The sequence below is a fragment of the Chenopodium quinoa genome, unplaced genomic scaffold (genome assembly GCF_001683475.1).
Source record: "Chenopodium quinoa cultivar QQ74 unplaced genomic scaffold, ASM168347v1, whole genome shotgun sequence".
NCBI lineage: Eukaryota > Viridiplantae > Streptophyta > Magnoliopsida > Caryophyllales > Amaranthaceae > Chenopodium > Chenopodium quinoa.
Genome location: NW_018742484.1, coordinates 936,155 through 951,845, shown reverse-complemented (window position 1 = coordinate 951,845; position 15,691 = coordinate 936,155). Strand labels below are relative to the sequence as shown.

The 15,691-nt window shown below is 35.1% G+C and overlaps 1 protein-coding gene across 4 annotated transcripts; it reads right to left on the bottom strand.

Moving 5' to 3' along the window:
- Positions 1–201: 201 nt before the first annotated feature.
- On the bottom strand, positions 202–11,689 carry LOC110719329 (WAT1-related protein At3g45870-like). 4 transcript variants are annotated; one of them, XM_021898235.1, is made up of 9 exons: positions 10,859–11,689; positions 8,493–8,555; positions 8,294–8,410; positions 7,920–8,202; positions 4,086–4,241; positions 2,255–2,406; positions 2,003–2,082; positions 1,824–1,904; positions 202–585 (listed from the first exon to the last, which is right to left on the bottom strand). In XM_021898235.1, the coding sequence occupies exons 1-8, from the start codon at positions 11,116–11,118 to the stop codon at positions 1,825–1,827; spliced, it is 1,191 nt and encodes a 396-aa protein (XP_021753927.1). In that variant the 5' UTR covers positions 11,119–11,689; the 3' UTR covers positions 202–585; position 1,824. The 4 variants fall into 4 exon arrangements, 3 of the variants coding, with proteins under 3 accessions (XP_021753927.1, XP_021753926.1, XP_021753924.1); XM_021898234.1 differs by having other exon boundaries at positions 1,893–1,904; positions 10,859–11,687; XR_002511067.1 differs by having other exon boundaries at positions 1,824–2,082; positions 10,859–11,687.
- Positions 11,690–15,691: the final 4,002 nt, after the last annotated feature.

Genomic DNA, 15,691 nt, shown 5'->3' with positions numbered 1-15,691 from the left:
TGAGTCCGTGCAACATAGGTCATTACTGCAAAAGCTATTAATCCCTCGGTCTCTTTTAATTGCACCATAGACCTACTTTTGGTGGGAGTTTTTGGGGCAAATGGTGCAAAAATTAAGGGACAGGGAGTATGAATTTACCATGCCAATAGTCCTCTGATGTATATGCCTTGGGTCATTTCTGTTTCTTATGAATCATGATACTGATGGATATAGAACAGGTATGCATAGCATAGATAAAACCTCTCAGAAAAGACCTTTGTTTTTGTCCTTACAAAGAGAATCATATAACTTGGCTACAACAAATGATCTTGAACTTAATTATGCAAATTGAAAATCTCGGTTTCAATGGGAAGCTTGCTCTAAATTCCACGTGGAAAAAGCCAAATCCTGAGATAGATTTGGCCAATATAGCTAGCAGTATATACAACCACCATCGTGCTGTCTCTTTGAAATACACATTTTCCATAACGCTATCTGCAGAAGTCGTGAGCCCTGGATCTTGATATACACAATATCAACCACTGTTCCTGGTGATAGTTCCTTTTGGAACCATTATGTTTGCTGTACATTTGTATAGCTCTTCACCTGTATCATGAGCAATTAGTTGCACTGGTAGAAGCAAGTAATCTGGCATAATAAAAGTTCATATCAAAGACAGACAATTTTCAGCTGGCATAGCATAACAACATAATGGACTATAAAATTTCCTTTATATCATTTCTGAGTAAAACAATTAAATTTTGTAATCAAGATTTTAAGTCTACAAAATGATGTCAACTAAAAACTAAGGAATACTCAATCATCTTCCCTTGACTTTTCTAACTCCGTAAATCTGCAACATGTGCCCAACACATCTTGTGAAGGCAGCGCACTTAAAAGGTTGTAGGTGTAAGACGCTCATTTCTGAGGCAAGAACATCTACAGATTCATTTGAGAAATGTATAGCGTTTTACACAGTTAAGGAGGCAAGTTAGTGATTATGACTCCCTAAGCCATTCCAATGGTACGATTCAAACTGGATCCAAGATAACTAAACAAACAAGATAGGTTTTGTAGCTTAACATACAAGATACGAAATAAAAGCAATTTACAATATAGTTCTAAAAATATAAATTTTTATTTGCTCAGTCTTTTGAAATATGGCCACCTTTCCTTCTTGAATTGTCCCTCACTCCCACCACAACAACCGCTTACTAGACGAAGTTTAAACATCCAGGCTACCCATCCTTGCCTTCTTTAATAAGTGACTGATTTGACAAAACTAGATCAAAACTATACGTATCAAAATTAAATGGCGGCGCTTTTGGCATGGCACATTAGCACATAATAACTGAAAGGGATAACAATTGTTGAAATAACAAGATGGACATTTCACTAGGATGAAGAGAGTATATATTTGTAACACATATTTTGGAAGAAGATAATGGCCAAAGCTCATCATAAATAGTGGGTACAGAGTGAGACTTCCTGAACTTTAAAACGAAGGGATTTTATTTTCTACGTTCAAGGGTCAGAGTGGGTACAGCACTACAGTAACATAAATAGTATGAAATATTAGACATGAAACTAACATGAATGGACAAAGAAACACTCAGGCAAGATTATGATTGTATCTGCTTTAATAGAGTTCAATGAAACTGTTAATGCAGTCTGAGATCAATATCTTGAGGTAAAGGACTATGCTGCATAGATATTGTTTTGTCTAAGCAGTAAAAAACATCAGCTGCTGTTGAACAAGAACTGCACATTATCATCATTTTATGTTGGTAGCAAACTAGCAATGCATAAATGGAATTGATGAAAATGTAAACAAATAGAGATACCTTAATTGCAATGGCCACAGAAATTGGAAATAAGACAGTTAAGGATAAGCTCCATGTTGTGCATATTACCTAATCCAAAACCTTGTATAATGAAGATGATGATCTAGCAAAAATGAGTCCTTGCTGGTGCATCTTGCTGAGTGAAGAATCTTTTTGAATTAGAGGTTCAGAAGGTATACCTGCAGCAGCTTGCTTTTCTTTGTAGGATGCCCAGGTGACCAAGTATAAGCCAGCAATAATTAAAGAGCCTCCCAGCACACTGCAGAGAGGATCCGCCATTTAAGGTACACTTAGTGCTTAATTTTATTCAGGACAATTGACACTAATAACTTGTAAAGTGAATGCAAATGAAGCAAATAAATTTTAACATAGAAAGCAAAATATAGCATTAACCATGAAAATCAATATCTTTTATTTCTGCCAAACCATACCTTCCTAGGTATAGGGTGCTTCCTAGAAAGATAAGTGACAAAAAGGTAGATGCTGCAGGTTGAAGTGGATTGTAAAGAGCGACCAATGCAGGCCCCAATATTTTATTGGACCATGTGATAAGTCCATAGTTGAGGGCAGATGCAATGATTCCCTGAAAAGATAAAGTGACATTCACTGTTTTTATTGCAGATAAGATAAATACTTGTATAAAACAATGAAACAGCAATCTGCAGATGCCAAAACAATAATATACACCATCAAAAAGCAGTCACACACTGACACACACCTCTTCCCTGATTCCAAATATTAATCAAATTATATTTATTAGCAAGCATCATGTATCTGAATGAATCAAAGCAGCCTAATTTCTTCCTTCTTTTGGATTGGTTAGAAGCAAACCTATCAGGAGCCCTACCGACAATTAGATCAGGTTAGGTCAGATTCATGTTCGGGATAGCTCTAACCAGGTTAACTTACCACCAACCCGAACAATATGCAGGTTCAATTTCTAAACCCCAACCTAATCTGTCTTTCTTTTTTTGTTCCCAAGTCGGGTTCGAGTTGACCTATTTAACTTGAATTTTAAATTTTTTGTTTTTATGTATTATTATTTATTAATGGATCAACCTGAACCCATTTGACCTACCATTTTCGTATTGAGCTAAACCCATGGAGTAGCGGGGCCGATGAAGGTGGTAAAAAAAAGCAAAAGGACTAAAAAGCCTCCATTGAATAAATGAAGATAGAAAGAAAGGCTGTAAAAAGGGTAGCCGCTAGCTGGTTATAAACCTAAGATTAGCCAAAAGGACACTTGTTGGTTTCCCCTTAGTCCGGGTTATAAATTTGGGTTCGGATAGAACCAATTTGATTCTAAATCATTTGTTATTTCGAGTCTTAACCTAACCCATATGATTTCAGGTTGGGTTCGGGTTAATCCATTTTATAAATCAGATCAAAAACTCAACCCAAACCCGCTATATATAGGTTGATTTCGGGTTGGAATATTAAGTAGGGTCAGCTTTTGCTAGCCCTAAGCCATAAGCATTGAGGAGGATGAAGATTCCAAATATCGTAAGCACACTAGAACACGAACACAATTCACAGATGCCTTAACACTTGCCACATCCTCACAAATTTAAACTCTTGCCATATTCCTACTCCCTATATAAAAGCCTCATATCTCCTAAGCAAGGGTATTTTTAAAGAAATTGTAGTAGAGGTATTGTTAATTATAGCAGAGTTAAATAAGAAGGTAATGGAAATAGTTAATTGTTTTTAAAGGAAAGTGAGACGAATTAATGGAGGGGTTTTGTTAGTTTGCGAGTAAAAAAGAAGCAGATAATGGACCCACCCAAATGAGAGAAATAGAGCTCTTCTTTAAGGACAAGGTTTTTGGGAGACAGGGCTTTAATTTTGGGACAAAGGGAGTCAATGGGAATTCTGATGAGATGCGTGTGAATCACCACGATTATAGCAATTGCTATATACAAAGTTAGGATAGTGATGAAGAGTTATGAATTTGGAGTTTAATTTGGATTTGATGGCAACAGAAATCAACTAGCTAAGATACCAAGTCAATGGGAAATTTATATGTACTTGTAATAAAGTAATATGCCACTAATGTACCTCTAATACAATAGTAATGTATCTAAAAAGGAACTTGTGATTACAATTGTAATTCATGTAGTCAACTTCAAATTAAGTGCCGGAGTGGAATGTGATCTTGACGCTTTGTAGCTAACTAAGGTTGACATCATAAAAAGGGTAAAAAAAAAAAAACAAAAAAAACAAAAAAAACAAAAACAAAAACAAAAACAAAAAAAAACTTACAGCATAGAAAACGGCAAACAGTTCATCATGGTTCATACTCCAGCTTGTCGGGTCATTGGCCATAAAAAACGAAGAAGTAACGATAAGAAGAGCACCAAAAAAATATGAATACGCTGTCACCGAGAGGCTTGCTGGATATTTCTTCAGAACTGGAGCCTGCAAAATATGTTACAAAGATAAGTTTTTAATCCATAAGACAAGCTACAATCCTGAATTTTTTTTCCACTTTTATTTACAATCATATGCAAAACTCAGCAAGCACTAGATAAACATGTCACTTCATGACATTAAGGTCACAAGTTCAACCTTCAATATCCCAAACACACACACACAATAATCTCAACTCCCTTATGCTTTGGAAGAAGCTTTGCACCATGCACACAAAAATATTATGCAGAAAATGACAGTGCATTATAAGCATTTTGTTATTCTAATAGCAAAAGTTTACTACGTCCTTCATTATCTTTTTTACTTACACTAGTTAGACTTTCACGCTAACCAAAGCATAATTTGACTGTAAATATCTGTAATTTGTTTTTAGTAATAAAAATTGATATTTTTGAAGATAGATCGGGATGAATCTACAAGGATCCACGTGACTATAATTTTCCATAAGTTTAAATCACAAAATATTGTCAAAATACAGTATGCGAGTAGTGTTAAAGTACAAATAGTATGAGTAAAAAAGAATGGAGAAAGTATAAATTACTCATATAACAATTTTATACTTGGCTAAATTATATTAAAACGTACTACCTTGTTTGTAAAAAGTGGTAACACTTCTTTTTCATGGTCTTCAATGCGCACTTTTGACCATTTACATTTTTTAATTATGAATCGTAAAAGTTATAAATAGTTAAAAATATAAATTGCATAGACTTGAATCTAACAATACCCCACCAAAAACATTTTCGTATACTTCGACCTTTTTTTTATACTTGCAACATTTCAATAGTGTATACTATTCACATACACAACTACAATTACAATTCAAGATTTATACTTAAGAAATACATAGTCATATGGAATCTTGTTACATTTGTCTCAATGTGTACTTTATTAAAATTTAATCCTTATAATTTTTACAAATACATAATTAAAAATAAAAACAGTTGAAGTAATGCATTGGCAAACATGAAAAATAGAAGGGAATTCTCAATGGTAGCCATGTACTATTGCTTATTTCCAATGGTAGCCAATTTTTTTTTTTTTTCGATTCTTAATGGTAGACTTCTACTTTTTAAAAGTTCCAACCATAATAACCTTATTTATGTTTTTCCGTTAAATTTCTGTAAAATCTAACCTTATTTCAAACCAAGGTTAACTTTTTAAAGAAAAAATAATAAATAAAATAAAAATAATAGTAAAAATAAAACAACGCTCCACACCAGCCACCAACCCTCTCCCCCTCCCCCTCCACCGTCAGCGCCCGGCTAACCTCCACTGGCAACTCTACCCCAGCCCTTACCCGAGACCCCACTCATCCCCTTCCCCGACACCCACCCTTTCCCCCATCCCCTCTGATTTTCAAGCTCGAGCTAAGGCAACAATGGCGATACTCATGACTGAAGTAACCGCCGAAATTGTCTCACGCTTACCTGTTAAATCACTTCTATGCTTCCAATGCGTCTGCAGATTGTAGAATTCCTTAATCAATTCCCCCACTTTCATCAAACTTCAACTCAATCAAGCCCTAATTTCAAACTCCGAATAGTCGCTAAAGACGAAGACAACCTTATTGGGCTGCTATCCAACGACTTCGTTTAGACGATAACTTTTGCTGATTATTCGTCAAGTCGATGACTGTGGTGGTGCGCAAGTTTCTGCCATTAATGTCACCAAGCTTGATCGGAATCATCACGAGTGCATTTGGGGGTGGGTGAAGGGGGATGGGTTTGAAAGGAGGTGGGGGCTAGGTGTCGGGGAGAATTGGCAGTGGGTAGTGGGTAGTGGGTAGGGGTTGGCCGGTGCCGGTGGGCTATCACGGAGGAAGGAGTTAGGGATGGCAGCCATGAAGATGAAGGGAGGAAGAAGATGAAGAAGAATGGGGATGGGTGGCAGCCATGAAGATGAAGGGAAGGAAAGAGAAAATGTTTAACTGTAGTTAACTTTAACAATTATTTTGCTTAACTTTAGTTAACAGCTATTTAACGTTATTCAGTAAATGAGGTTACGTTTGGAACTTTTAAAAAGTAGAAGGCTACTATTGAGAATCGAAAAAAAAAAATTGGCTACCATTGGAAATAAGCAATAGTACATGGCTACCATTGAGAATTTCCCAAAATAGAATTCTTGCAACTAAATAAAAACATAGGAAGTACTTACTAATTAGTAAAAAAAATATAGTCAAAGTTTACAAGTTTTGACCTAAAATAAGAAGCATTACAACTTTTAAACACCAGAAGGATTATAGAATATTCAATACTACCTCTGTTTTCCTAAGTCTTACTCACTTTCGTTTTTCTAAGTGTTACTCACTTTTACTTTATTCCTTTTATGACAACTTTTTATTCAGTTTTTGTCATCTAAAACCCTACTTTGTAGGGCCCAATTGTATTTAATAATTTTTTTACTCTCTATCTCTCTTCTCTTTAATACAAAAGAACCCACATGAATGGTTCCCATTTTTACTTTCCTGGGTTTACGTAGCTACAGTAACTGAAGACTCAGCAAAACGGAGGTAGTATGTTGTACAGAGTATATTTCAGATATCTCAGCAAATCTGTAAAGTATTAATAATGAAAATTCCAAAAAACAGCATGAAAATATCAGAATTGACCTATGCTTTCTTCTAAGAGACTAAAAAGAAAATTTAAGGTGGCCCTGCTCAAATTAAGCCCACTGTGCCATGCCTAGCCAACCCGCCGTCACGACCTAGTCCATCTTTGGTTCAGCAGGCACCTTGAGCTCATGATCCCTTCCTTAGTCTCTAAGTCTCCACTAAAGCAGAGCATGACAGTATGAGTGAAGTCAGATTTGCTCCAGGTTTGCAGGAGACTTCTGATTTGCACCACCCAATTTCATCTTCAATATCTCAAACCTAAATCGTCTAGTCTATGCAGCTACAAATCAATGTATTAATGTCATTGCATTGATTATGGTTTAATAACACTTTTTTCGAGTTAGCAGGAGGAAATGAACTAGTAAGAAATAAAAAAAATAGGCACTGGTGGCATCTTGTAGAAGCTGCTGAAGCAGTAGAAGGAAGCAGCATCGGTTTTTTAAAGGGAAGAAAGTGGCTATGCCTTTCCCCTCTGGCCCCTTTCCCCAACCCCCAACCCCCAACCTTCTTCTCCTCAAAAACTTCTCTGACTACTGAAAAGCAACAGTGAAAGTTACAAGAATTTGGTAGGAATGAACACTGAGACTAAACAGACAACTTTTGGTAATTGTTTCTGCAATAAACTAAATTTGAAACTTATTTTCTAGTTCAGAAACTAATATTGTACATTCCCTTATAAATAATTAGCTCTCTCTATCTAGGGTTTTTTTTTTTTTTTAGTACAAAGAAAAAGAGAAGGGGAAAAAAAAACCCTCAATATTCAGCCCCGTTAGAATTATGAGAGAAGTAATGTCCCTATAATGATCATAGCTCAATTGCTGCAATCATAATCTTGACAAGACTGAAGCTCCATGCATCTCATGCCCATTAATTTCTTTCATAAGAGAAAAGTTAAATCAAATGGTCTAACTTTTCAACTAGAGAAGTTCCTACTCCCAACCTACGACTTTGAAGTTATGTATGTATCATTAATCCCAACCTACTAATTCCTAGATACTCAATAGTTTAGCAGTATCATGATTTACTTCAAAGAATTATAAAAGCAGTAATACCTGAATTGCAAGATAAGTTGCCATGCACACACAGTTCCCAATAAGACATAGTACACCAAGGTGAAATGTGTCAAACCCAAATTCCATGGTCCTAGCAACAAGCCATCCAACTGGTTCTGGCTGTCCTTTGGCACTGATTTCACCATGCAGTTCCATCTCTTCTTTTTGTCCAAGAATAGACGGCCCTTTATATACAACCATCAAAACAGCACCAGAAACACACAAAAATGTGCCTGCAACCTTCATTTTCCCTTCAGCTCTATATAAATTCACAGTTTCTGTGCTGCATGGAAAAGATTAATATAAGCAAATTAATAAGTAACAGCAAAGAATAGATAAAAGATACAGAATTAACCAAATTTGATCAAACTGACCCCATTATTGTGGCCAAGAGGAAAGTAAATACTGGAATTGAAGGTTGTATAGCTGCAGCATATGTTGGATTTGTATACTTCAGACCAATAAGAAACAGAAGTTGGTTTCCAAAGATCCTAGTCAAGTAATTAACATAGCACCTCAGATAATAATCAGGAGATTGCTCAACAACAAAACCAGCAATATCTTCTCACATACCCGGTAAGCCCAAGGAAGAAAAATCCAACAAGAAGATTTTTAGTGATTGGTGGTCGAACTCGCCTGCAGAAATCAAATACAAAACATCAGATTCTTTTAAGGACCAAAGACATCAGGTTTCTGGGGATTAGGTAGCCCTTTTGTTTCATTTTCATTTGTTGTAAAGAAGAAAATCGTGCTCTCTTTTTTCATATGCATCCTGACTGCTACTAGATAAATTTAAGTATCAATGTCATACAGGTATCCTCAGGTATATAAAGTGTAATCATATATTATTTTTGAACTAGTTCTAACTAAAACGACCCACATTTAGAAAGAAAGATATTTTTGAATTAGTTCTATCTAAAACGACCCACATTGAGAAAGAGAAATACAGATGTTCATTTTTGGACATTAAAAACCTATGTATAACAATGTCTTCTATAAGATGTTTTTTTAAAAAATGCAAAGCAACAGATTTTCAAGGGATAAAAAAGACTAATTGATTATTCCCCTCGAAATGGGGCTAATTAAGTGATTTAGGGTATAGGGTAACAAGGTTTAGGCTATCGCCAAACGGGGTTTTGCTATAATGTTAACCTTACACGTATGGGTTAAGACAAAGGACTTAAGGAGTCACAATGCCCACTTAAGTCACTTTCAAAGAAATAAAAAAAGTTTATGAAGTCTATTGTAATGATAATATAGGTTGAAGGTTCTATGAAGAAAATAACTGAATAAAAAAAGCTTCAAGTCAGCAAACTTCTTTTCACATCAAAACAGATGTGCCCCCAATTATCTCCTACATTTCCCTCTCTGAGTTTTCATTTTCCTTTCAAACTTTTTACAATATAAATCTTCTCCAAGACTCTGACCATTATATGAAGATCAAATACAATTTTCTATCATTTTTCCAAGATCTAAATAAGAAGTAAGTGGTTCAAGGCTTCTATAATTATAAAATAAAAATATTCTAATTGACGATGAGATGATCTGCATGTACAATATGTAGAAGAATTAAAGCATAAGTGGCTAAAGTTACTAAATTCTCCTGATTCATTGGGAGTAATTCAAGTCCTTTCTAGAATTTTAGAATCAGTCCCAATCAATTCTGGGTCCAATTCCTAAAATTTTGACCGGATACGTAGTTTGCTCACCCCTACTCCTAGTTGAGTCTAGGTAAAATAGACAAAATCATTGTTTACAAATGTTCCTCATACAAATACTTGTTCAACTAAGGAAAAACTATAAAGTTACCTTCTTTATCTAGTTTACAATCACAAAGAAAAAGTGACATTAATAAGGTATTACACATATACTACCTCAACAATCAGTTGGGTACCAATCACAAATGTACTACCTCAAGTCCTCAACAATCAGTTGGGTACCAAATTGGTCTCAGTTGGGTACCAAATTGGTCTGTAGAATTCATCAGCACACACTAATAGCAACTTCTGCAAGACTGCAATTCACTCAAACATGCTTCTCTTAAAGCCTTTTTCTCCATTCAATCTGGGCCGACCAATACCATCTTATTAAGCATGCAGTCAATGAATACATATACACATGTTAGTGCACAGAGTTGATATAAGCAGGGAACTGAAACAAAATGACTTAACTGATTTGTAATAAAGATTTGTAGTTACCTAGTTCCATTCTATACTTGTTCCAAATGGCCCCAGTGAAACATTATTACGCAGGCACTATAATGCTGTAATTCTTTTCTCAATGCTCATAAAGTCGTAAGTGGCTAAAGTCGCTAAATTCTCCTGTTTTATTGGGAGCGATTCAAGTCCTTTCTAGTACTTTTCAAGTTTCCAAATTGAACAAAAATTCCATTTCCCTCAATCAACCAAATGAATTATATTCATTCCCTTCTTCCATTTTAGGCAACAAAAACAATTCCCCTTTACTAATCAACCATTTTAAAAATCTCCAAAAACTCCCAAATCTTATACCTTAAACAGTACAAACAATCAGATTCCCTGTGTCCTCTAATAAAGCCTCAATAATCGTCGTGTATACTATTTCAACTATCGGCAACCAAATTTTCTAATATATCAAAATTTCCACTGATTCAGACTCAACACAAGCAACATTTATACATCAATTTCTCAAACCAATAACCAAAACCCCAAATCCTATAGCTTAAACTATACTAAAACTCACAGTCGCTCCGTCCTCAAATAATCATCCTCCACACTATTCCAGTCACTCCCAATCTCAATCCCTCTCAAATTAATCCAAAGAATCAAAACATTCCAAAGCAGCAGCAATAATTCAAACACAATACAAACAAAATCAACCAAAATTTCAAATCAAAAACCAAAATGTAACCATTCAAAACTATAAATTAGCAATTGAAAGAGAGAGAAAAATTGACTAACTTTTCACGAACATAAGCAAGAGGAGCAAGGATTGAGAGAGCAATAAGGTCGCGAAAAACGCAGAAAACGATCTGATTAACACCTTCATTAAGAACAAGTTTAGTAATAACATGGTATCCGCCATTACAGAGCTGAACCAAAACCAAGGCACCATGAGCTTTCCATAACTCGCCGCCATTGACGATCATGGAGCTCATACCAGCACCACCTACATTCGCCATTAATGATGCTTCAGAAGCTCCTCTTTCTCGGTATCTCATGCACACGAATTTGGGGTTTTAGGGTTCTTGTGTGAATTTTGGTGGGTGTGAAGATTGAATGTCGTGATCAAGAACAGTTGAATTAGCTTTGAAGGGAAGAATGGAGTGTTTTACTGGAAATCATCAGTACAGTCTGTTCAAACATCATCCAGTGACTATAAAAAATTAAAATTTGAAGAAATGAAAGGTATCCTCGACGACTTTTATTTTTCGTGAGGGGTAGAGTAATGTTGACGAAATTTGATCGTTTTTTTTTTTTTTTTTTTTTTTTTTTTTTTTCTCGGATTGATCGTTTTTGTTAAGAGTATACGGAGTAGCTAATGAATGACCCAATAATTGTTTTTTTTTTTTTTTTTTTTTTGAAAATCAATTTCAAGATCACATGGGATCAAAAGGGAAGGTTTAACCACTTGATCTAACCCTCACTCTCACCCTAATAATTGTTGATCATGGGTAGGGATTAGGGAGAGTGATTTTATGTTATGTTTTGGGTATCCTTATTTCAAAACATTGTCTTGTTATTAAGTTAATATTTAGATTTATAAATCATGCAACTACTTTTTTTAGGCAATAAATCATGCAACTACTTGTTGATCATAATTAGAGCTGTAAATTCGGGTAAATGGGTCGGGTTTGGGTCGGGTGAATTCGGGTCAGGTCAATTCGGGTTAATGTCGTAACCTATGCGGGTCAGGTTCGGGTCACGTCGAGTCATACATCTTATCGGGTTTGGGTCGGATTTAGGTCGGGTCAATAACAGGTCGGGTTACATTCGGGTCGGGTGAATAATAGGTCGGGTTTAATTCGAGTTTTCACGGGTTAAAACGAGTTAGGGTCATTCTCGGGCTCGAGTCGGGTTCGGTTCAAATCAATAATTTGCGGGTTATAATTAGGTCGGGTCATTCTCGAGTTCGAGTCAGGTTCGGTTCAAGTCAATAATTTGCGGGTTATAATCAGGTCGGGTCATTTCCAAGTCGGGTCCTTCTCGGGTTCGATTCAAGTCAATAATTTGCGGGTTACAATCAGGTCGGGTCATGTTCGGGTTCGGGTCTAAAATATTGGGTTAATTTGGGTTTCGGGTTGATTTCAAGTCGGGTCATATCGGGTTCGGGTACATTTTTTTGGGTCGGTTTGTTAACAGTTCATGTAATGACGTTCACGTTTAATCATCATCAATTTCTTTATTTATTTTAAGAGAAATAATTTCAGATAAGTTTAAATTCGAGCTAATTAGTTCAAATAAGTTTAGATAAGATATACATAATAAGTGACAACACAACTATATAACTATACTTTGATTAATATTAATAAGGTGGTCTAAATTGAATTTAAGGTGAGTTGAAATCGGGTCAAGTCAATAACTAGAGCTGACAAAAACTGACACGACACGAACCAAACACGAAAAAAACGGGTTAGTATCAAGGGTTTTCAACACGTTTCATTAAGTGAAACAGGTCAACACGACATGACACGTTTAATTAAACAGGTTGGGTTAGTGTTAAGATTCTTAACACGAAATTAACACGACTCAACCCGCCTAATATAAAAACCAATAATTTATGGAATTATTGATAAATCTATTGAACAAGACCAATATTTTTCAATTCAACACGACAACACGACATGAACCGAACACGAAGAAAGTGGGTTAGTGTTAAGGGTTTCCGACACGATTAATTAATTGGGTCAACACGACACGACACGTTTATTAAATGGGTCGGGTTAGTGTTGACCTTGCCCAACCCGTTTAATTTTCGACACGAAAACGAACACGACATGACACGACACGATTGCCAGGTCTATCAATAACAGGTTAGGTTGAGTTCGAAATGGGTCTGGAACAAGCCGGGTTGAATTTGGGTTGGGTCAATAACAAGTCGTGTTAATTTCAGGTCGGGTTAGTAATAGATCGGGTTGAATTTCGGGTCGGGTTAGTAATAGGTCTGGTAAAATTCGGGTTGGTTTAATAACAGGTCGAGTTAAATTCGGGTCGGGTTAAACTCGGGTTTTGACGGGTCAAAACGGGTTTGGGTCAATCTCGGTTCAGGTCGGGTTCAGTTCAGGTCAATAATTTACGGGTTATATTCAGGTCGGGTCATCTCCAGGTCGGTTCATGTTTGGGTTCGGATCTCAAATACTCGGGTTAACTTGGGTCTAGGGTTGGTTTCTGGTCGAGTCATATTGGGTTCGGGTCACCATTTTCGGGTTCAAACAGGTCGGTTAATAATTGAGTTCAGGTCGAGTTAGCTTTTGACAGCTCTAATCATAATCTACATTTATATTGTGCTAGCTTTATTACCATAAGTAAATTAACTCGTCAATATTACAATCTTGTATGCTAATTGTACTTCCTACATGGTCATAAATATATAATCCACATACTTTTTTTTTAACATCATTGATATAATTTCCACAAACGAATTATTTATTACTCAATATATATTTTTTTTAATTACCAAAAATGAATGGAAAAATTAAGTAAAAGAAAAGATTCTTACATTTATTTCCAAGAAATCTATCTTTACTAAATTATTGCTTTAGCAAGGTTTTGGAATATAAAAGTTGAAAATATAAAATCCCTTTATTATTAGTTTTTTCTTTTAAAAGTTGTCTATTACTCATACAATTCGATTGTCACCTCTAATTGACAATTTGACATCTATCATGTCTTCAACTTATTAAAATGAACAAAATCCGATATTAGAACTCGCGAAGTTGAAGAAAAGAAGAGGGAGGATAAACAAGAAAAAGAAGAGTGTGTGCCTTGTTGGATGTCCTTGTACATGGAGGCTGGTGGGTGCAGGGATGAATTCATACAACTTGAAGAACATTGCGGCGTAGAAAACAACTATGACAAGTGCAATGAGGTTCGTAATAAAAATTGTCAAGTGTATGGAAGCGAATCCTAAATACTTTCAACTATTTCTCCAAGCAAATAAACAAGCCGAAGAGGTCAAGGAGAATGATGACAAGCATATTAATCATGGAAGTTCAATCGAGGCAAAAGTTGATGGCTAGAGAATGAAGGATTCAGATGGGGAATTGAAATTTAAAAAGTTAAAAGTGTTAGTTTGGATTTGTATTATGAGAATTTTAAAAGAAATTTGGGAAGAGAGGAGATTAGTAAAGGTTTTTTTTTTTTTTTTTTTTTTTTTTTTTTTTTTTTTTTTTTTTTTTTAATTTTTTGAAAATTATAGAAAAGGGTGATAAACAAACATGCATGAAACATCTCTATGCTCATAAGCTTATGTGAGTTTATAAATCCACCTTTGATTTATCGCAAATGACATACGAAGTAATTCTTTTCAAAGAAGACTAATTTTTTTTTATTTTTTTAATTCATGTTGACATTGCTTTACGTAATATGTGAAAATTAATTAGTAAATAAACCATATGCGACGTCTAAGATCTAAGTTGTCCCATGACATTAGTCATGTCCTAATATCATCATGAAATAAGATCAAAAGACGGGTAATTCCATGTTTCTCTTCTTGATAAACATGGAATGTATCTCATGGGGCTAAATTGTCTTTTTGACTAATAAAATAAGGACAAATATGTAATTTTCAATTTTTCTTTCTTTTTCACAATTCAGAATTCAGTACTCCATTGAAGCAGGCAAGTAGCTACTGTTTTCTCTCCCCACCATGGAAGCAACGAACTTCTGAGTTAAGATGATTATACTAGTAATTATTTTGATCGAAAATCAATTTCAATGTTTTTTATCGAATTTTTTGATGGAAATTCTATAAGTTATCGAAATTCAATTACACAAGTGTCAATCGAGAATCATCATATTTCAATTTCTTAATGTAGTATGTGCAATTTCAATGGAGGAGGAAAAGCTCACAAGAAAACGAAAAACACTTACCCTTTAGGGTTAACAATGCCCTTAATTTCTCAACCTTTTCCTTAGGTTTTTCATAGAATTCGGCGGCAAAGCCGCCATTCCCGCCGAAATGGTGGATTCCGCCATGGCGTTGGGTTGTTGTCTGAGATCTTGGTAAAGATTCCACCATTGTTATGTTGTGAAAGACAATAATAGAAGGAAGGATGAGAAAGAATGGAAGGGGGGGAGGGGAAGAAAGGAAGGAGGTAGAGAGGTGAGTCATCAACCAAAAAATAATAAAATATTAATAAAGTTGTCTTTATTTACAATCCTTGCCATTAGAAAAACATTATATGTTTCTCAAGATGAGAAATCCGGACTCGCCCTCAAAGACAACATAAATATAAAAATCAATACTACATACTATGATTAAATAGAAAGGAAAGAAAACATAAAGCATATATATTAACTTGATTTACAAAGGATTGTATAAATCCACATGAATCAAAGTATACTATGTTCATCATACATAAGATATATTATTCTCTTCAACTCCTAATATTTATAGGAGAACATTACTACGGAGTAATTTATTATAGAGTACATTATTAGTATCATGTCATTCATGTGTGATATATACAAGGTGCGATTTTGTCTAACATTCATATAGTGATATAGGAAAGCATTTTTTGCACCCAAAATAAAAATATATAGGAAAGCATATCTCTCAATAATGGGCGTGTT